At 35.6% G+C, this 22,665-nt stretch overlaps 1 protein-coding gene across 1 annotated transcript in view; it reads left to right on the top strand.

The window, feature by feature from the left end:
- EYS (eyes shut homolog) overlaps window positions 1-22,665 on the top strand; it is a gene marked incomplete at its 5' end in the record, with an annotated part of 835,842 nt that overhangs the window by 230,196 nt on the left and 582,981 nt on the right. The window contains 5 exons of the mRNA XM_080615919.1: window positions 3,150-3,254; window positions 14,852-14,974; window positions 16,788-16,901; window positions 18,055-18,168; window positions 18,620-18,733. Coding sequence (XP_080472045.1) covers window positions 3,150-3,254; window positions 14,852-14,974; window positions 16,788-16,901; window positions 18,055-18,168; window positions 18,620-18,733 — 570 coding nt within the window. The remainder of the gene's footprint in view (window positions 1-3,149; window positions 3,255-14,851; window positions 14,975-16,787; window positions 16,902-18,054; window positions 18,169-18,619; window positions 18,734-22,665) is intronic.

The following is a 22,665-nucleotide window of genomic DNA, read 5'->3' on the forward strand; positions in this document are numbered from 1 at the left end:
TTATCATCTGATCTAACTTTCACTGTAGTTTAAATGGATTATTTCTTACCTTGTCTGCTATGAACATGGAGAACTAAAGACATTTGCAGAAGCCTTTTATTATTTTATAATTATCATAATTTCTATTCAGATATTCTTTATTTAGGCTTTAGAGCCCCATTTGTTTTGTTTATTTTATCCTAAGAAGTCAGGCTGTCAAGTTCTTTGTCACTCCTGTCATCTATACATGGACTGTCTTCATTTTGTCCACATTTTTGTTGAATGCAACTCACTGCACAGTGCAAAGCACTCCAAATGAAGCTTTACTCCAGCTCAATAAGAATGGAAGGATTATTTTATGCTTCTAAGTGGCTATGTTCCTTTTTATATATCCCAGCACACTATTTGATTTGAAACAAAATTCTGAAGTTTATTCCTGCTTAACTGGTGATTTGCTGTATTTCGAGATCTTCAGCTTGTTCTGAGTGGATAGCATTAGTCATTTCAAACTGTATCTCCAATTTGTCAAAATTTATGAAGACTTCTAATCCTGTCCTCCAGTGTACTTTTTCATGTTGCCATCAATAAGCTTACTCCGTTGTCAACCATCCAGACTGTTATTGAAAAAAATGAGTGGAACTAGATGGGCAGTAGACCTCTTCAAAATCTGTATATATTTTGGTAGTAAAACCACAGATAACTAATGTATGAATATGGCTTTCCAACATTTTTTATTCACCTCATATCTTGTAGTTCATACCCAGTCCAATTATTAGTATTTCACATGAAACAGCAGCAGAAACATAAGTGAAATCAAAGACTATGATATATACAAGACTTTATTGAGTCTTCAGGTACTTTACCTGTCTTACACAAGTTCGCAAAGAAAACTGCTGAGCTTTCATCAACCAGTAACCAATTGTAAAGTTCATCAGACCAGCCTGTATGAACATCTAACTCGTGACAATTCTCCAGTCTGCCTTTTCTGTTCAATACTGAAGTTTTGTCTTTTAATCATAGGTATCAACTAGGGCAATGATCTGATGCAGTTGACCTTTTTACTGAAAGGTTAAGCAAAAGCAGTATTAAAAATCTGGCATGATTACCATGATCAGTGTCCATCCTTCTCCGTTTAATGGCAAACCATACTTTTCCTTCATCTTTAATGCTGAAGTTCTTACAGCATCTTTTCTTGTTATCCTGACCGTCCTATGATAGCTACGTCTGATTCAGTGCCTTTGCCAGTCTGATTTCATGCCTGCTTACTTGCGCTATACTTCTTAGGTTATCCTTAGTAACCTGACATTTTTTTGCTAGTTGGGCATTTTCATCTTTTGAAAATCAGGAATCATCAGATCGGTCTCCTAATACCCCATGCCTTCCTCCCGCAAAATGATAACTTGTCCTGTTGCATTTAAAGAAAGCAGGAACTTCCTTAATTAGCCTTTTAACTCAATTCAGCCTCCCATCAGGTTTCACATAAGAAATTTTCTGCATTCTTTGAAATTTTTCTGAATTCCTTTGTTATCTTGTTCACCCTTCTCTCCTTCCCTCTCCCTTCCCATGGATCTTGATTGCTGTCACCAACATTCTTCACATTCCTCTCCTCATTTTCAGATACTACTGTGCTTTTTCATTTGGAATCAAATCCCAAAAAATCTGTTTGTTGTTGCCTTTTCCACTATCACATGACAAATTGCAAATAACACATTCAGAAATCTTTGAATTTTTGAATGATTATTTGCTTCCAAAACAATGTTTCGGTAGTTAATACTCTTAAGTCCAGTGCTCTTAAAAATTCTGCTAGTTCTTTTATATATTTAAAATACTAAAAAACCAAAACTAAACAACAAACAAAACACCCCTATAAAAACCTAAGCTTTCATTCTACTGGTTTTACTGACTTGTGATCTGTAGTGAATGATTAAATGTAGCAGATAACTATGAGTGTGCAGTATTTCCCACATACTTGCTAAGTCTGGTCTAGATTCCATCATTCTCCTTGTCTATGAGCTTCTGCTTTGTTCCCCTTACAGCCTTTTCTAAATCATCATTTTAGTGTAAAGAGGAGGGTTCCTCCCCCCAAGCCTTCTCATCATTTTTTCCTCTGTCAATTGTGTTTGATTTTTACGTAGATTCTATTTTTACCTGTTAGCTCAAAGAACATCATGTGATTAAGAAAAAGCGCCAGGTTACGCCCTCTGCCAGCCATGCATTTATTGCTAGAATGAATCTATGATTCTCTGAGTGCTGGTTACTCCAGAAACCACATGTGATCCTTGAATTCAGCTCCTTAGAATGTGATTGCTAGGAGGCATTACCTGATAGATGCGATTTGTGACACAAGGATCTTTCCATCACTTTCTGTGTAGAATACCAGTGACCATTCTGCTCGCTTACATCTGTCACAGCTACAGTTTTCCTTCTGTATTGCTGGAGTAGCTTCTGGTGTTCATGGGAACTCTTAACCTCTACAGTTGTTCTTTCATTTTAGATCAATTTTGGATCAGAAAGATCCCAGTATAAGTTATACCAGGGTAGGGCTTGCTCTGTATTAATGCAGTCCACAGTAAAGAGATGAGGAACTGTGCGTTTTCTTTGGTATGCCAAATGAGTTATTGTTTTCATACCCCACCTTGTATATTGTCTTCTAAATAGTCTTCTATATATTCTTCTATACTTCTGTTGTTTCAGATTTGAATTAATTTGAATTACAACTCAAATCTCTTTAAATGCAGAAAAATGAACAAACAGTTGAGGAAATTTGTGGTTTTCTGTTGGGATCTGAGAAATTACTTCATTCATCAAAACATGGAAGCAACCTCAAGAAATATTTTTCTTATTATTGTTACCAAGGTTATTAAGTCTCTAAAATATTTTTTAGAATGTGGCATATAGTCAAACTAATTATGGTGTTCAGAGGTAATGCTACAATACACAAAACATATTTGCAAATGTAGCTCATACTAATTCCTTTAAAATATTTAATTTGTTCACTATCAGCTATGATCTATGAATAAATCTAGTTTTAAAGCTGTTAAGCAGAAATAGGGTTTCCAACCCAGAAAACTTAAATTATGCACTTGTCCCTTGCACTGTGAAGCAGCTTTTCTGCTTTCCCAAACCCAGCATGATTTATAGCTTTAATGTTTAATTTTCTTTTCTTTCAGACAAAAACTGTTCCATGGATATTGATGAATGTTCCTCCAAGCCCTGCAAAAATGGAGGCCATTGCCATGATTTGATTGGTGAATTTTACTGTAGCTGTTTGCCAGGTAAGAAGTCAGGTATTTAGGTGAGAAATGTTCTGTGGTATTCAAGAAAGAAATATAGTTTTTCATAAGCACACCACTAAGTAGTCACTTATTTTGCTTGACAAGAGAGAACGACCAAGCAAATATTCTTTAAGCAAACCTACAGTTACTATGCAGCTGGTGTCAGCAGAATTTGTTTACAAGATACAACCAGTGTACCAGAAATCCTGCCTTGTAAACTGATGGATGAAGAGTCTTGGAAATCAACCAATACTTTCAGTGGTATTCACCCTAGTGTCTTTGAGGTATTCTGAATTTCTAAATCTTTCCCAAAGTTATTTTTCTTTCATTAATGTAGAATGATATTGTTTCAGTCTTTCTTACTAGAAAATGTTAGCTTTTAAATCTCTTATGATACTCTGAAGGGAAAAAAAAAGGGGGTATTATTTATACAGTAGTTGCCATAAGGGTTGCTGTGGTGGCCAACCAAATCCACTCTATCACTTCCCTCCTCAACTGGACAGGAAGACATCACTCACCAATTACTGGCATGGGCAAAACAGACTTGACTTGGGGAAACTAGTTTAGTTTGTTACAAATTAACAATTTGTTTAATTTATTACAAACCAGAGTAGGATAATGACAAATAAAAACTTGCTGTCATTTAAACCCAGCATGTAACTCAGAACCACGCAGCCACTCACTCATGCCCCCTGTGATGAAGAGGAGAATCAAAAGAATGTAAACCTGGACTGAGATAAGAACAGTTTAATAACTGAAGTATAATATACTACTACGGGAAATAACAAGATGAGAGAAAATAACACTAAAAGGGGAAACTAAAAACCAACCAAACAATAAACTGAAGTTATGCACAATAAAACTGCTCACCACTCACCAACTGATACCGAGCTCAACCCGAGCAGCGATCTGCCCTTCTGGGCAGCTTCCTCCAGCTTATATACTGGGCATGACATGCTATGGTATGGAATACCCCTTTGGCTAGTTTGGGTCAGGTGTCCTGTCTCTGCTTCCTACTGGCTTCTTGTGCCCCTCCTCACTGGCAGAGCATAAGAGACTGAAAAGTCCTTGACCAGGATGAGCACTACTTAGCAAAAACTACAACATGGGTATGTTATCAGCATTGTTCTCAGACTAAAGCCAAATCACAGCACTGCACCAGCTATTGGGCAAAAAAAAAAAAAAAAAAAAAAAAACCAAACAAAACCAAAACCAACTGTTACAGCTGAAACCAGGACAAAACTGAATCTTAACACCTTCTCGTCATTCCTCCCTTTTTCCTGAGCTTACCTTTACTCCTAAATTTTCTACCTCCTCAGACAGACAGGGGATGGGAGTTGTAATCATTTCATCAAAGGCTGTCTCTGCCACTCCTTCCTCCTGAGGAAAAGACTCCTCACACTCTTCCCTGCTCCTCTGTGGGGTCCCTCCCACAGGAGACAGTTCTGTATGAACTTCTCCAAAGTGAGTCCCTCCCATAGGCTGCAATTATTTGTGAACTCCTCCAGCATGGGTCTTTTCCACAGGGTGCAGTGCTACAAGAACAGACTGCTCCTCTGCGGGTCCCTCACAAGTCCCACTGCAAACCTGCTCCAGCATGGGTTTCTCTTACCATGCAGCCACAGGTCTTATCAGAAGCCTGCTGCAGCATGGGCTTCCCACAGGGTTTCCTCCAGGGCACACCCACCTGTTCTGCTGCGGGGTCCTCCCACATGGGGCTGCAGGTGGAGATCTGCTCCACCATGGACCTCCATGGGCTGCAGGTGGACAGCTGTCTCACCATGGTCTGCACCACAGGCTGCAGTGGAATCTCTGCTGTGACACATGGAGCACCTCCTGCTCCTTGTGTTCATTTTTTGGAAGACGTGCTGGGGTCTCGGATCCTTTGGAGATACTGCTGATGTTCATCTTGCCCTCAGTCTCCTGCCTCTGGTTGCCCAGCCAAATGGGAGTACTACCAAAGGGAGACCTGGAACAAACTGAAGAGTGATTACAGAGCACTAGGAAAATTGAGGAAGGGACTGGAAGAAATGTGGAAAGTCAAAGGCTTAGGTAGGTTTGGGCATGTCATGCAGATGAGTTCTTGGCTGTGTGGCTGGAATTGCAGACAGATCTTTAGCTTTTAATTCTCCCTCTGAGGGACAGTGAGACATGTGTCCCAGTTGAGAAAGTGGAAAAAGAGCATTTTGGGCAACAGGCTTCCTACACTGCCAAGTGGTGTTTAAACTGGATACACCACTGGAGAATAGCTTTAAGAAGGAGATGTGAAGGCACATAGAACAATGAGAAAATGTCTAGGGGACAGAATACTAGGGGAGGTTCTCACACTTGTGAAAGTGGCATAACTGAGAGAGTCCCTCTTTAGTACAAATGCAGAAATGCATGCAGCAGGTAATGGAAACATTAGGAATTACAAGTGTGTGTGCAATTGCACAGCAGTGATCTCATGGGATTTAGAAAGATATGGCGGGATAGCCAACACAGAGTGCTGCAATGGAAGGATAGTGGGTCTTTAAGAAAGATAAACTGAAAAGGTGAGATGGTTTGACACTATGCAAAGGAGAGTGTCAGGTATATTTATTTTGGAGTGAACAATGGGTCAGTCAAGATCTTATGGGTAAGGATTAGCAGGCAAAACCACACAGGTGGTGTGGTGGGCATCTGCCATAGACCACCTGATCAAGAAAAAGTAAATGGAGCCTTCTTAAAACATCTTGAAGAAGTCTCACCATCACAGGTCTTCATACACATCTGCAACTTCAATGACCATAGTATTGACTGATGGAAGAGTGTGGCTAGCAAGTCTGGAGGTGATTATTTTTCTACTCGTGACTTGTGAAACTGCATCTGAAGGACTGCACCTAAATTTTATATTCTCCACTAAAAGAAGGGCATTGCCATATTTGAGTAAGTCCAGCAAAGGGCCAGGAAGATGGCCAAGGGCCTGAACAATCTGGTGCACAAGGAGAAGTTGAGGTGATTTACCTGTTCATCCTGAAAAAAAGGGTCATAGAAGATTTTATTAATAAAATACTTTTTATTTTATTAATAAACTACTTCCTTGGAGGATATATAAAAGGCAGCAAGGCTCTTCATGGAGGTGAAAATTGTGGTAGGGCAAGAGGCAACGTACCAAATTGGAATGCAGTAGCATTCTGAATAGATATTGGGGGCAAAAACCACCACTGAAGGTGGCTAACTGCTGAAACAGGCTGCCTGGAAAGATTGTGGAATCCCAGTCCTTGGAGACATAATCAGATCTTGACAGGACAGTTACCTGAACTACCTCATCTAGCTGGTCTTGCTTTCAGTGAGGATTAGACCAAATGATCTCAAGAAGTTATTTCCAACATAATACATTGTCCAACATAAACATGTCTTGGGAGTCTATTACAAATGAGGAATCTTTGCCCAATTCTGTTTATAGTTTACAAATGTAATACTTCAGATTCAAAATAATGGAACTACCTGTGCCTACACACAGTTTGTAAGACCATAAGCATTTGACCACATCTAAAAATTTTCCGTAACCTTCATTTGTGTCACCTTTTGTCAATCAATCAACTTTGTAGCTGAAAAAGTGGTTGTTCATATACAATGCTTTTCCAAAGCCAGAATTTGCATGAATGTTTAAAAATTTCTGGGATATAATTTTTTCCCGTGTGTTAATTTAGCCTTCCACTAGGAATTGCTTCATACTTATACTGAATTTTAACAAGAGAAAAAACTAAAAGCAAGTGCTATAGTGCTGTAGTAAAAAGTTTATTACAACAGTAGTTGGTCGTCTGGAAACCTTGCTTTGAACTGGTAAATCTCAAAGGAAGAGGTGAGTTGTCACTTTTTAAGGTTTATAACTTCTCCCCAGGTAATCTGATATTTAAGGAAATATTAATCTAGAAGATGGATATGTAGAATATGTTCAGAAAGACAACAAAAGTGATCAATGGAATAGAGCAACTGTCTTATGAAAAAGCAAGCACCCTTTAAGTTTGTAGAAGAAAAGCATGAGGGAAAGAGAGGAAGCTTTGAAAGAGAATCATGATAGCAGGGGTTAAGCTGAAAGCAGAACTATTGTTCACGGAAGGCTGTTCACAAGAAACAAGAAGGTACTTGAAGAACTTCATGGGATTTTGGACTAAAACTCAAAAAACACCTTTTAGCATATGACATTACATTTCTTTGTTTGCATCACCATATGTGATGTAGCTAGAGAATTTATTTAGAAGGTTTGGTAAGGGATTAGACAAATTCACAACCAAAAAGGGTGTAAATGGATATTAAAGGATCCTCTGATTTCTTTAATACACCCAAATTCTTGGCAGTTTCAAAGGGAGCAGACAGCTAGAAGTCACCAAGCTAATATACTGTCCCTAAATAGCATCTCTTTTTTGCTCTCAGACAGTTCTAGGCTAGATGCACCATTGCACTGACTACACAGGGTGTTTCTTAGGTTCTTACATGATGTTCTCATGTTTTTGTCTTTTAGAAACCTTACATCTACCACACAGCTTCTTTACAGTTTATACCTCAGTGATATATTATCCCTGCTACATTTAAGCGAATGCATAAATATTTCTTATTTCAGTGGGATTAGCAGATGATTAGCATGATTACTAAAGTAGACTTATTTTGAAGCAGAAAATCGGGTCATTGAGATGTTTGGATTGATGGATTCAACCTAGAATCACTTTTTGTTCAATTTAATCTACTGAATCAAAGGAGCAGTAATTCTGATTAAGAGTAAACTCACATACAGAAAAAAATTAAATCAGATTCTTACTTTTTGGGACATTCACTGTTATTAAAGTTTACTGTACCATGAAATAAGACTGAATTCTTGCAAGCCTTATTATGAAGTAGAAGCATACACATGAAAGTTTTTACTCCAGGAGAAGGTGTTAGAAAGTAAGCATGCTGTGACTCAAAAAATAAACTGAATCATGAAGATTACAGACAGGAAATGTTTAGGAAACCCTTCGTACCTTTGAGCTGCTGCTGCCCAAGAACCCTTAACAAAGATTTTGTTGGTGCAGTGCCATGCTCCCCTTGGAATGCCTTTTGCAGCCCCAGTGTCCCTGAAGCTGTATGTTTTGTTGTTCTCTGAACCCTAACCCTATACCTTAATGGGAAAGGCATCTTGGAGCTGAGGCTTGGTTCATCATTACCATGGTTGGTCCAGATGAGAAAGGCGAGGAAGGTGCAATGTTGGTGCAGTGCCCATGTGCTCCTTGGTATGGCTTTTCCAGTCCCAGTGTCCCTGCAGCTGTAAGCTTTACCATAAAAGAAAAAAAAAAGAATCTACAAAATGCTTAGATATAAAAGTATACTTTGTTTGACCTCAACTTCAGCTCTGGTATTTAGAAATGATTCAGAGCAGTTTCAGAGTTCTTGGCTTGTGAATTGGTCAAATAACAGAGTGGCAGAAAAGAGCAGAGTTTAAGTATAGAACTGTCAGGTATAACTTGAATTCTTTAAAAAATACTAGAGAAAATGTAAAGGTGAACTCTCATAAGTATCTGAAGGCAACAAAAAAATTGCCATCAGTCACTGGGTTACATGTATTTCTCAACACAAAATACTTGAAAGCATTGTAATTTCTGTTTTCAGGTAGCAATAAGCTGTCTGGATAAGGAAGAAGTAGCTGATATATGTCTTGAGTGCATCAGCATTCCTACATGGAAACCAAGGGAACAGTGTCTTACTGAAAATATTCCTAAATGGCACATAACTCACTTGAAAAAACAGTAAAATATTATGGTGATTCAGTGTGGAAAATAGTTTCACTGGAAGTGCTTTGGATCCACTGATGTTCTTCATCAGCGTTCTTCCTCAATGACCTTGATGACTGAATTGTGAATATTGTGATTGAACTTGCAGATTGCACCAATGTTGGAAAGACAGGCAAAACCTCTAGTAATGTTCCGGAAAAGAATGAAGATTCTGTTGAGCAAAGATGCGTACTCTTTGGGAGTCATAAACAAATGCATAGAAATCAGGAACAACTAGGCAGTAATCTGCAAAATCAGATACAGAGAATTCGAGCTAAATGGGATTCAGCAAAGTACTGATGATGTGGAAAAAAGAAACCTCCTTGTTGATATATTTGGTCAGGAGTTCATGCAAGAAGTGATACAGTTCCTTGCCGTATGTCAGAATGCACTACCAGGCTCCTGCCAATCTGACCTTGCCTTGCTGGTTTGACTTCCCAGCTTGATCTCAGACCTACCTTGTCACTGAATGCTGCCTTGTCATCTCTGGGTCATGACAGACCCTGGTTACCAGCATTCAGCCTGCTCAGGTCATTTGGGTACTGTGGGATTGTGTTGCTTGTCCGTGAGGCTGTGCTTTGTGTCCCTTGCTGTCATATTCCCTATATGAATAATAAAAGTTGTTTAAATTATTAAACTAAACCTACCTGAACTTTACTAATAACACTTTACAATGTGGTGTTAAGATGTAGACCTGCCATGCAGAGTCACCACGTGACATTACTGGAATGTGTTTTTCATCAACCCCTACCCATCTCCCAAAGCCTATTAAAACTTGCTTCTCAAGAATTTGTGCCTCTGTATGGAGCTATAGGTATTCATGGAAAAAAATGTTATTCTCTATAGTGCTAGAGTTGCTTGGTGAATAAGGATTATTATCAGGAAAGTACCAGTGTCCAGTAATTAGTGAGCAAACTGTTAGAGAACAGCTTGTTACCATTACAGAACTCAGTTTAATCTGACAATTTGTTAATTTGTAAATATGCCAGATAACTTGCATTCAGGTACACAGAGTTCATACTAACCTGTAATTTCAATCTTGATTTCACAATGGACTGCATTGATGAAATGGAAATAACAATGCCCTTTAACTCTCCTGTGTAGAAGCACTACCTATGTGTAGTTAAAAACGAATCTCCAGGGCTGAGCAGCACCTGCAGATATATCAGTGAAGGGAAATTACTCTGCCTGTGCCAAGAATATCTGCACATAGGTGACTAGGACAAACTGGACAACAGTAGTTGCCTAATAAAAACCTAGAAGGCATCCAGAAAGGCATGTGGATTCAGGCTCAGATACAGTATGCTTCTAGCTCTGCAAGGTCTACCTGTGAGGTCTGTCCACTGGGAACTATCTGAATCAGAAGTGATCTTACAGCAAGTCCATCTCAGAGAAAATATCAGTAGCCTAGATGAAACATCCTTTTGAGTTGACTGTGACAGGTAAATCAGCTTGCCATCACTGTCACATATATGTTTACCATAAACAACCTTATATGACTGAGGGAGAACTCTAGTGTCAAGAATATTTTAAAACGTACATTTATTTGTTGATACCAAAGGGAGTGAGAGGTAAGTATAAGGTGGACTCACTGCTATTTAAGATTCCTTTCCAGACTAAATTGAACTTAAATGGTGTGTGTAATAAATATTTGTTTAGTCTTCCTGCCAGAAAAGCATGGTATAAAATTCAAAGTGAGCTATAATGATGACTTTTCAGCTGCCAGTAAAGCTTTTTAAGGAACATCCAATGAAATGTTATTTCATCAGAAAATGCTGACATGATGTGCTAAAACCTGATTTTTACACTAGGATCTTTATTCTTTTCACTTACTACTTAGTTGAGAAAATTTTGCAAAAGTTTGAAAACTGCTGGATTACCTCAAACCTAAATGACAGAAAATTGAAAATCTGTTGAAATTATTTTTTCTTAGAATATTTCTCTACTTATTTCAGGAATGGAATATGTAGGTAAGTAACTGAAGTACAAACACCCTAAATACTCATAACAGCACATTCATACAAGGTGTTTTAACTTTCTTTTCGATTATGTGTACATAAACACAAGTTTTGACTTGTCCCTGAGCTAGACTGGGAAATAAAACAATTGAATTTCTCACTGGAACAGAATACCATTTTTCAGATTGCAGCTGTTATTATATCAGGAAGTCTGCTTGTGAAAATGAGCTGTCATCAGAGAACACAAAAGCTTTTTAAAGTTGGATGTGTATGATTTCTCAGTCTCTTTAATTTTGGACAACTTTTTAAGACTTTTAGAGAGTAATTCTGTTATTCTAATCTAATCTTGAAGTGTCAGTTGTCTTTATGGAGAATTAGTGGGGTTTGATCTCAGAGTTCCAGAAACCATATACACAAGAAGGATACAACAAAGAAAATTGCGTCTTCCACAGTGTCTTTTATAGTTTTAACTGGTTTCTTCAATACAAAAATTTGATGTATTTATTAGAGCAGATGGTCACAATAAATCACTTTTCTGTTGTATTGTCTGAGGTAACAGCAGCATTTTTTTCCATGTCTTTCATCCAAAGGTGACTTTTCCTCTTTATTACCCTTTCTCTATTTTGTTTCAGCTATGCTATTAATAATTGCATATTTTTTACAGTTTATATATTTTGTATAAGTTTTGCAATAAGTAAAATCATTATATTTGAAATTCTAGAAGACCCAAGCAAAAGTAGCATTTTGTTATGATAGGAGTTGAATGACAAAAACAATATCAATCACTTTTACCTCAAAAACTGAACAAAAATGGCTTGTATGTTTTTATCACATCCAATGCAAATAAAGAGAAATTTGAAACCTGTTAGTATGTAAGAATCTTAATGACAGTGAAAATATTTTCTGAGTTTTTAAATGAATTTATTAAATTCTCACGCTTGTTTCTTTGAGTCTCTTTAAGCTTTTCCCAGCTGTAATTTTAAGAGGAAGCATATAACTTTTTCCCCAGAAGTAATATTTGTTCACTAAAAGTGCATGAATGTGCATTAAATCCTGCTGGCCCTGACTATAAAGCTTAATGTGAGGGTCCATTTAATAGCTTCATATGTATCTGCCATCCAGAATATAAGGAGCCATGTAGTGAAATTGCCATAAATCACTGTGTGGCTGGACTATGTCAGAATGGATCACAATGCAGTGATCTCCCTGGAGAGTTAAAGTGTCACAGTCTGATTAGTAAAAATCACTTTTGTCATGAGGCATTTGGGTTTGTCAGAAAGAAATGTCTGAAGAATGTAAATGCAGCATTTCTTAAAATAAAATAAATTTTAAAAAATAAAATACTCTGCTGTTACATTTCCATTACCTGAATTCATAAAATGTCTTTTGAGTGTCTGTGGCAGAAAAACAAACCTACACCTGCTCATTTAGTTTTATATTCATAAGTAGTATTCTATTTGTATTCTTAAGTACTGCTGCTGAATCTGTTTTGATGAGAAACCTTACACAAAAAAGTCATTGAATGTTAAAATTGGTCTCTGAAAACCACCTCTTTGTTCTTCAACTTAGTACAGTAATTTTATATATTTTTCCATGCTGCAATACTTCAATAATTAATTCAAAACACAGAAATAAAAACATAAATAGGTTAAGATCTTTATTTCCAATGTATAAAGTTACCACGAACATTTTTTTTAGTTTGTCAAAATCCTGTTGTCTTTTCTATGTTCAGTATCTCTACTTGGATGGCAGTCATATAAGCACTTGTAACAGTTATATTGTATACCTGTTACCATCATTGATTAACGTTTCCATTTTACTTCTTTATCATAATTTTTATATTAGTTTTACATAGTACTTCAGTAAGCAGATGTTAACAGCTATTGTCAAAGGCAAAAATGAGAGATATTCAAATTTTTAATAGCAGTCAACAGGGACAAAAACTTCAGCTATGTGAAAGCATTGCACAGCTGGTGTTTGGGATGGAATAGAAACATAGCTTGAAGACACCTTTCTGCACCTACTTATTTAGAAATCAAAGTGACTGCATGTGTAGGGCAGCTTTAATGTGCATTGTCTTGTATTTATGCCTCAAAGGGTTGTTATAGAAGCCAAGATTTATAAAGTACAGTATCTTTCAGCAATTTACTCTGATGGTCAGAAGTTGCTGTCTTACCTCATCTAACCAGCTGTTCAAAATATAAAAAAATCTTCCAGATCAGGAGCTCTTCAGTTGTGCCCTAAAGATATGGTTTACATTTCCTTTAATTTGAAGACTAGTCTCAAGCAGGATTGAACTTTTAATATTTTGTCATAAGCTATTACTTTGGACCTGCACTTAATAAATTCTATAGAAACAGAGTTATGTTTAATTTTAAAAGCTATCACAGCACTCCATAGGAATACAAATATTTCTAACAACTTTGTCCAAGGCTGCTGCTTCTTTCTCCTTCTTGAGTAAAACATTGATGAGCACAAGGTCAGATATGGAGTAACTCAATGACGCACTAGAATCTGTTCTGGCAATACCTATGCTACTGAAGAGTACTATTCTTTTATAAATCTTTACTGAAATGAAATGAAATGTGAAGTTCAGATCTTCAGCCAGACTTGGAATCCAAGCTTTTAAGACATTGGAATTAATGATATTTAGCTCATTGAAGCAAATCTATAGTTAAAGTCTTTCATTAATTTTCATGCTGTAATTGTTAAATTATAATAAATTTGTCCAGTCTCTTTTGATCTTTTCTGGAACATTATTTTTGCAAGAATCTAAAAGTCTTCAGAAAATTTTAAAGTGCTTTGTTAATAAGAGAACTGAAAACAATACTTCTTATGCTTTAACTGACTGATTTGTTATGACAAAAGTCACAACAAAATGTCTAAAGTTGGAAACCTGACATTTATGTTCAGCACTTGGAACCTTGCTCCACACACAGTGAGTGAATTTTTAATTGCTTTGTATCAATTAATGTCCTGGGTTCAGCAATAGCAGTCAGTTTTTCTCCTTCTTAGTAGCTGTTGCAGCACTGTGTTTTTGACTTAAAAAGCCGGGGCTTAAACCACGACAATTAATTAAATAAATAGCTTTTGGATTTGAAAACAACTGGGGTTTAGTGAAAAAAAGAATATTTATTTACAACTATTTAGTGTGTGTGTTCTAAAATAAAGATGTTGTTATCAGTGAACAATGTGTTTTATTTCTGGGTGATGGTTTCAGAAACTAGAATACCATGGCCAATATAACTTAGCTGTAAAATGTAGATTCTCATTTTATCTTAGATTTTGTTTTCTAATTTTTGTGCTTATATAGCACTTGAATAAGAAGCACAGATGCTCAACATTTCATAAGATTAGGTTTCTTATTCACTGTAAGTTAACTGGTTCAAAAAATCAAAATCAATAAGTTGCTTAATCTGTTAGATCTTATAATATCAGCTTTATTACAGAATGTACTGGGACAATTTTCTTTTTTTGGCTTGGAAACAGGATGTTTTCTTAGTGTGGTGTACACAATACCACAATAAAAATGAGAAGGCTTTCATCAACAGTGTGCTTATTGATGCTTCAATAAAAATGGGAATATCTGCATAAAACCACTTGAAGAATTTGACATTCTATCAAACTGTCTTGAAGACCCATTGTAGCTTGAATGGTTTGTATCATTATTGCAAGTATGGCTTTCTCACAGATTTCTTTTGTTCCATTTAGAACTGCTTTGATTATGAAACTGAAACTTTTGAATGTTATTTTTAAATATAAGTAAAGAACATAGAAGTATTTATCAAAATTGTTCTTGCACTTGTCTCTTTTCTCAGACTAAATGTGATAATACATTTTTTATGTCTTCTGTTACTCTATTTTTCATCAGGTTTTACTGGTCAGTTTTGTGAAGCAGCTGTTGCTGCATGCCTGTCACAACCATGCGGAGTCTCCAGCATCTGTAAAGACATAGTGGGTGGCTATCTTTGTTTCTGTGCACCTGGTTTTATAGGTGGGTTCGAAGGAGTATTGTTTAACCTGTTTAAGTCAGTCCTAAACCACAGAAAAGAAGGTTATTCAAAAGTAGCAATACATATAAATTAACCATGTGCCTCTGATTCAGGAAGAAGCAACTTTTATTTCCTGGCACACAGACGTGCTTGGCTGTGTAAGAGTATTCATCTGTAAAAAACACTGACTACAAGAGACTATTTCCATCCCAATAACTCTTACTTTATACTATTTTAGACAGGGTGTCTGGTTTACACTGAAGTGATTGCAACTCCCAGCCGTATGCAAGCTGGTCTGAATTTATCTGCTTTGTGTTTCCTGTAAGAGTAAGGCTGCAGTAACAAAGGCCTTAACTGCCAAATACACATCCAAGATCCTGGGCAGGTTTAACTATTCACGCTTAAGCTTACTCCACCAGGTCATTGTTGTTAGTGCAGAGTCTGACTAGATTAAAATTAGTAATTAAAATCAGTTTGGTTATGTCAGCATATGGTCATGGTAATTCCAGAGTACAGTGTTAACAAAAAAAAACCCAAACAAAAATAACAAACCCAAACAAAACCAAAACATATCTTTCTAGACACAGTTTCAGATCTTTTTGACTTTTTGATCACCTCTATGATAAAATAATCAACTGAAATAGGAATTCCCTGAGTGGCAGATCAGCTCTAGAGCCCAGATTCATCCTACTCAGCTGCAGGGACTTTGATGGGTCTCCTGAAGCAGGAATAAGAATATTCTGGAATCTTTCTCAAAAGCTGTGGAAGACACAGACAACCAGAGGAATTCAGATCTTGAGTAGACTTCATACCTTTTAAATTGTTGCTCTATGTCCTAATGTAGGCATCCACTTAGATGATGGATCTGTAATTTAATAGCTGTAGTATTTGTGTCTATAATATAGTGAAATGCTGTGTCTTGTTTCTGTGGTTGGTTTATTTTATTATCAAACTATAAAATTAAAATCAATGTTATTATTGCTAATTCTTAGTGAGGTCTTATTTTATTGAAATGTTTCTTTAAATTCTTAGATCTACATAATCGATTAATAATTTTAGGTCATACATTTTCTGTGTCCAGATGAAGTCCTCAAAATGCCTCTGAAACATTCAGGAATTTTTCACTTACTTTTTAAGCATAAGTAATAAGAAATTTTAATCCATCATCTGTTTGGATAGTTCACATGCAAAATGCAAACAAATATTTTCTGAGTTTTGTTTTACCTTGAAGGCCAGAAAAAATATTAGGTGCAACATTTTCAAGTACAAATTCGTATCTATTTTTTTTTTATTTCTGCGTATCTGCATATTTAAAAATATATGGCAGTATCTAACATTCTATTAGTTTCAAAAAAGATTTAAAATATCCTTCCATAATACAAAGCTTTCCCAGTATATGCATAAAGGTCTCCATAAAAAATAATAAAAAAAGGAAATGAATGGAAAAAAACCCCCAACATTATAGAAAAAGACTGTGGTATTTTAATATTTGGTATTAGAAATAATTCTTAAACTTTTATGTTGCTTCAGGGAAACTCAAAACTTCGTTGCTTTTAAAATATGAAAAAATGAAAATTTTTTATTACCTCTGTAAATTAACCTATAAAATTCCCATCAGATCTTTGTTAAGTGTTATATATTCAATTCATTTTTACCTTTAATCAACAAGAAATGAATTCCCCAAAGACAATTCAGAGCTCATTGATAAAAGTTCTCTGTACCTAACCTCAATTATTTCATTTTGTTCTTGCTGCTTTCACTGGTAACTGACCACCGGTATGTTCCTACTGAAATTAATCCTTCACTCATTTCCAGGTAATAACTGTGAGACTGAAGTGGATGAGTGTCTTAGTGACCCTTGTCACAATGGAGCTACTTGTGTTGATCATCTGAATGCCTTCAGTTGCATCTGTCAAGATGGATTTCAAGGTATTAAAAAATCATAGAACTATAACTTCATAAATCTATTTTGAGTGTTACACCAATTTTTTAACATATTGGATGAGATGCTTGTACTTACTTTAGTGTCATCAGAGGTTGTAAATACGCAAATTCAGCATAAGTGCATCTTAACTGAAATTATCTAATTTGCTTTTATGACAGCATAGGACTAGGTGTTTTTTACTGGCTGGTGGCTTAGCTGTTGAAAATGGATCAGTGGGAGGATCAGTGAAATTTTGCAAATGGCAGATATTATTTTCTGTAAGCTTTTTAACCTGCTGGCAGATTTAACGTAATAGAATCAGAGAAAAAACTGGGAAAGGTTTTTGTTCTTGGCATATTTGTACAATTTATATGAAAAATGTAATCACTTTGATAAGTGCATGCATTAGTATCTGCAGCTATTCTTTGCTTTCAGCTCAGATTAAGAATTTAAATTACATCCACTTTACTTTTAGTGCATCATTTTTTAAATATCGTGGATTTTTAGTCATTGAAATACAAAACAACCTGTAAGTCAAATGTTACAGGGCAAAATATTACATTTCTACTGCTAGCTATATTCAGAACAGCTATCATTTGCATTTTCACTTAGGAAGATTCTTTGAACTTCCCAAACCACACAATTGATGTAATTTTTCATTTATTCTTCAAATGATAAAAAAATTAAGTTCCCCTAGAAATATTAGCAATTGAGTATTCTATTCTTTAAATAGCTATGTGCTTGTTATTTATAGTCTCGACTGGGATACGTTGTGTTCTTGTATACATTGGACCTCTTTTTCCATTTTTTGGGAGAACCTCTGTTGCCTTATCATGAACACAGGAATATTTTCTCTCATGTGACTGCAGTGCAGTCTGTCATATTTAACGCAATTTGTCTTCTATTCTTCTATATTCATGTAGTAAGAAAATTACTTGAAGCCTTGGATATCTGTTCAATGACTGTACTTTTTACTAGTGAACAGCTTAAACATTAAAAATATCAACATACTGTCATAGATGGCTAAATTTGAATGTAAAAAAGGATGTCAGATAGATTCCAGCATGTGAACTATCTTCAGTTAAAATAAAAGCTGGTATTTAACTATATGCGCTATGCAGTAACTTCCCTTCTCTTTGCCTGATTGTATATTTATAGGCACAACTTGTGAAGCAAATATAAATGAATGTCACTCTTCTCCATGTCTTCATAACGCATCATGTGCAGACCTTATTGGTGGTTATGCTTGCAGCTGTCTGCCCGGCTTTACTGGTGAGTTGTATTCATAGAAAACCTTGTTTTTCACATGGAGGTAGTCCACAAAACATCCATTAAGACATCATTGACTAATTTGCTTGTATTTCCTTCTCATTTCTCTTTATCTGCCTTGGTCTAATGTTTCATTTGCATTCCAACAAACTGGAACACTGACTCCATCTGTAAACTAAAGAGCACAAGATAAATTAGTCTGTGTTTAAAAAGGCTTTCAAAGCTTCCACACAGAGGGAAGATTAGCTACCATTTAGCAACTCAAAAATAAGTTGTTACGTATTTGTCGTGATAAGAATTTAATGGATGCTGACATTATTATGTGTTTCTCTTTATTTGGCTGATTTGTATTAGTTTCTCCTCACAAGTTGCTTAAGATTCTTGTGGTGCAAATGAATTAGAAATTGGTGCCTGATTGTCTTAACAAATGCTCAAATCTTTCATCTTTTCAAAGGTGCAAGATGTGAAACAGATATAGATGAGTGTGCTTCATTTCCCTGCAAGAATGGAGCCACCTGCATTGACCAACCTGGTAATTATTTCTGCCTATGTGTGGCTCCGTTTAAAGGTAATGAACACCAAGGGAGAGGGGAAAGCAAACATAATTAACTTTAGAAAGCATTTCTGTCAATTTTCTGAACTCATTTCACCTTCGTACAGCATTATTAGTCCTTCATTTTCCCAGGCAAAGCTTTTAAAGTGACCAGCCAACTATGCCTTAGGTCGCAAGTAATATGGAATAATCTTTGTTTGTACATCTATTAGGAGTTTTTATTTATTAATAAAACTGGATAGTTTAAAATCAGTTTGTTAACAGAATAAGATTATTTACAAAATGAGAAGCATTAAGCTGCCTTTGTAAAGATTGGTTGCTTTTCTACACATTTTCCTCCCTAATTTGATTGGTCAGTCTCTAAATTATTTTTTTCATTATCAGAAAACAATTTATAGTGATCTTGGAATCCATAAATTTTGTATGATTATTTCTATTGAATTTTAAAGAAATGTATTTAAAGGAAATACACTTAAAATGCAAGCTTTATTATGATATTTTAGTAGAAATTTTGGGGGTTTAATTTTAAACACTCACTGTTACAATAGTTTAAAATAACAAATTGTGTGGTGTCTCTTAAGCAAATCTAGTTCAAGTGATAATCTCAATTATAGGCACTTGTTGATTTATAAATTAAATATAAGCAATTTTTTTCTCCTGCAGTTCAATGTAATGATACATACTTGGGACTCTGGAATAATCATTAAAAGGCAATTTTCTTGGTAGACAGCAGGGCTTTTTCCCTTTAGGGAAGACTGTTGCATTAAATTCATCATTCATGAGAAGACTTGTTCTAGAATTAAAATAACATCTGCAGGAAGGTACTGTGCTCTTTCACAGTGTGGGTACAATGTATCTTCTCCTTGGCAACGCTTCTGCCTTTCATGGCATTAAAAGCAATAAAGTTTATGCCAAATTTAACAGTCCTGCATTTGGGCAAAACAAATCCAAAGGCACTTTTTTATATACATGGTGTTAGATCATAACCTCCTAATTTCTGTTTAGTGCTTTTCTGAATTTAGACCTAAAGTACATAGCTCATCATTAAACTTTTGTGCCTACAAAGTGATTTTCAAAGACACACGGTGGGAAAAACATGACTGTGAAATCAGGGCTGAAAATTTTCCCTGTCTAAACTACAAATAGTAATTATGCATATGTGTATAATTTGGGAGGTTCTTAATCCTTGGTGGTGTTCAAGGTCAGGTTGGATGAGGCCTTGGGTGGCATGGTTTAGTGTGAGGTGTCCCTGCCCATGGCAGGGGGGTTGGAACTAGATGATCTTAAGGTCCTTTCCAACTATTCTGTGATTCTAAGAGGGTGAGCTCTAATATTTGCTCTTATTATTTTAATGGTCAAAATTCACTTCGTTGTTTTTATTAGTTCTAATTTATGTTCAGCTAAATAAAATGTAGTATAATAACAAGTAAATGAGTACTGCAGTATCAGAATTGCCTCTGCTCAGAAAGATGTAAAATCATTTTTAGTACATGGTTAGAAATACTGGTCTCTTAAGTACTTGTTTCACAGGGAGAAAGATTTTCAGAGGACTTTAGTATTCATTTAGATATTTAAGTAAATGATTGAAATTTCAGAAAGTCAGTATTTCTGTAGTTACCCTTCAGGAAGCTAGCAGTATCTAACACTCTTGATGGAAAAGTTAAACCCTGCTGCAAAGATTTGTAAGTGGTAACTCAGCTTCTCTAAAACCATAATATTCTTGGTTCAGAATGTCTAGAATCTATAGGATTCTTGTTGAAATAAAAGATTCTTTGAGATTGTTTACTTCTTTACAGGTTTTTCTCGGCACCATTCAAGATCAAATTCTTATGTTAATGTTACCTAGATTTATGGTGTTATAAATAAAAGCATAATTAGTTTCATGTGATAACTTTACCTCAGTTTCACGCCATCTGTTTATTTAGTATTAAACTGCTGTAAATGTAGTCTTTGGTAGATTCTCAGTAAGCCAACATAATGGCTAGTTAAACTGTGTCTTTTAATTGTCTGAAAATACTCATATTACTATAACAAATGCCTTTTTGTATACCAGTGACAGATTATAGAATTGCTTTATTAATGAAGTAAATGCATTACATTAATGGTAAGATTTATATAAGAATATCTGTTTTATTTTTGGAATATTTTCACATATTTTCTTGCTTATGATGTTCTCAGTGGAAAGGCATAAATGATTATTATGAATGTTGTAATTTACTTCGAAAGCAATCTAAAGTTTTACTTCCATAATGCATTTTAATCTTTTGATTCTCCTGTCACAGAATCTGACTGGAAGGGTATGCACCACTATTATGAACATAATATACCAGTTGATCAGGATGTGTATAGCGGACCTCAACTACATAGAATGTAGAATTAAGGAAGTCAGGGCATGATTTGGACATTCAGGTGCATTCATATAAAAAAGTAGCCTGTCAGATTAAGTGAGAAATGGATTCTATCAATAAAAATGGGTTAGCATGCATTTATCTTTATTTCTTCCCGATATTCTTGACTATTCTGTTTATTTTGACAAGGAGACTATGCAAGATATATCTGGATTGTTTTTGAAGCTTCCAACAGTCCAGGCTGTGCAAATTAACTCTACAAGCCTGATTTGTGAATGATGTTTCATTTTTTCTGTGAGCACAAACCTCTTTTAGAAAATCTGATTTCCATGGTAAAGTCAATGCATGGAGAGCACTCAAGAAGTATGTCCTCTGATGCTGTTGCTGTAACCCTAACAGTGACAGAGCTAATTGCATTCCTCTCTACCAGTGTTCCCCTGACAGAAGATTTACCCACAGCTAGTGTAGATCACTTGTTTTTCTATATATTCTAGTACTTCATTGAGATTATTGCCACTAAAATTGCCACCTTTGACTTTTCCCAAGTGTTCAGCTGAACAACTTGAGGGTACAAGCAGTCCATCTATGCATAATTCGAAAGATAATTGAAGAAACTCATAAGACTTCCAGGTACAAAATACCATCCTTGTCAACTTCTAATAATGGTCTAATTACTAAATATGATAATTGAAGTCTTTACATCTTCAGCCAAGTTCCTTGTCCTGTGAAGGAAAAAATTGAATTTCTATTTTTCAAAATCACAGAACTTTACCTGTAGTCCTGACAAAGTATAAAATAATGAATTTCAAATTCCATGTACTTCTATGTCATAACTTTTTTGACCTCGGTTTGGGGGAAGCTCAAGATTTGATTGAGGGAAAAAAAAAATTATACCAGATTATGTTATTACTGAAGAGATTCCTGTGTAAACCCACACAGAAATCCTAGAAGTTACTGGGCGTATGTTGCAACTAAGGCCAAATGGAGAAAAAATATCATGTAAACTTATATAATATGATTTTGCCATTTATAATAGTTATCTATGCCACAAATACTATATGTGCTTGTGAATATATTCTAATTACCCTAATATGACAGTCGTGTTCTCTGTTTCTCTCTGCTTTCACTGGTGTTATGTCACTGACCTGTATAGTGCAAATTACTATTACAACTGTTATACCTCACACTTAAATGATGAAATGCTAGTTACCATGCTGCCACTCATACATACTGTAGTATAATGTTCTTTTCATACAAGATTTAATCTAAGTACATATCTGGTATAGTTGCTTCTGCTTTGTTCTAATGTATTAGTCCCTGCAAATATGCTACTGTTTTAGAAATATCTCCCTCTTCTGCTCATTTTCTATCGTATCTGAGGTACAACACTGATAGTCCTGTATACTGGACATTTTTTATCACAGGACATTCTGAAATTAAGTTCTTCGGAAACAGAGAAAGGGATCAGCTGGTTTTCTGTTGTGTTCCCTACTGGCAAAGTAACTGTTGGAACTGGGAGCAGGAAGGATGATAAACTTAATTTGGGTGCAGGACAAATCAAAGATTTTAATATTAGCAGCAGGAGACAAACAGCTCAGA

Source organism: Psittacula echo (genome assembly GCF_963264785.1).
Source record: "Psittacula echo genome assembly, chromosome: 4".
NCBI lineage: Eukaryota > Metazoa > Chordata > Aves > Psittaciformes > Psittacidae > Psittacula > Psittacula echo.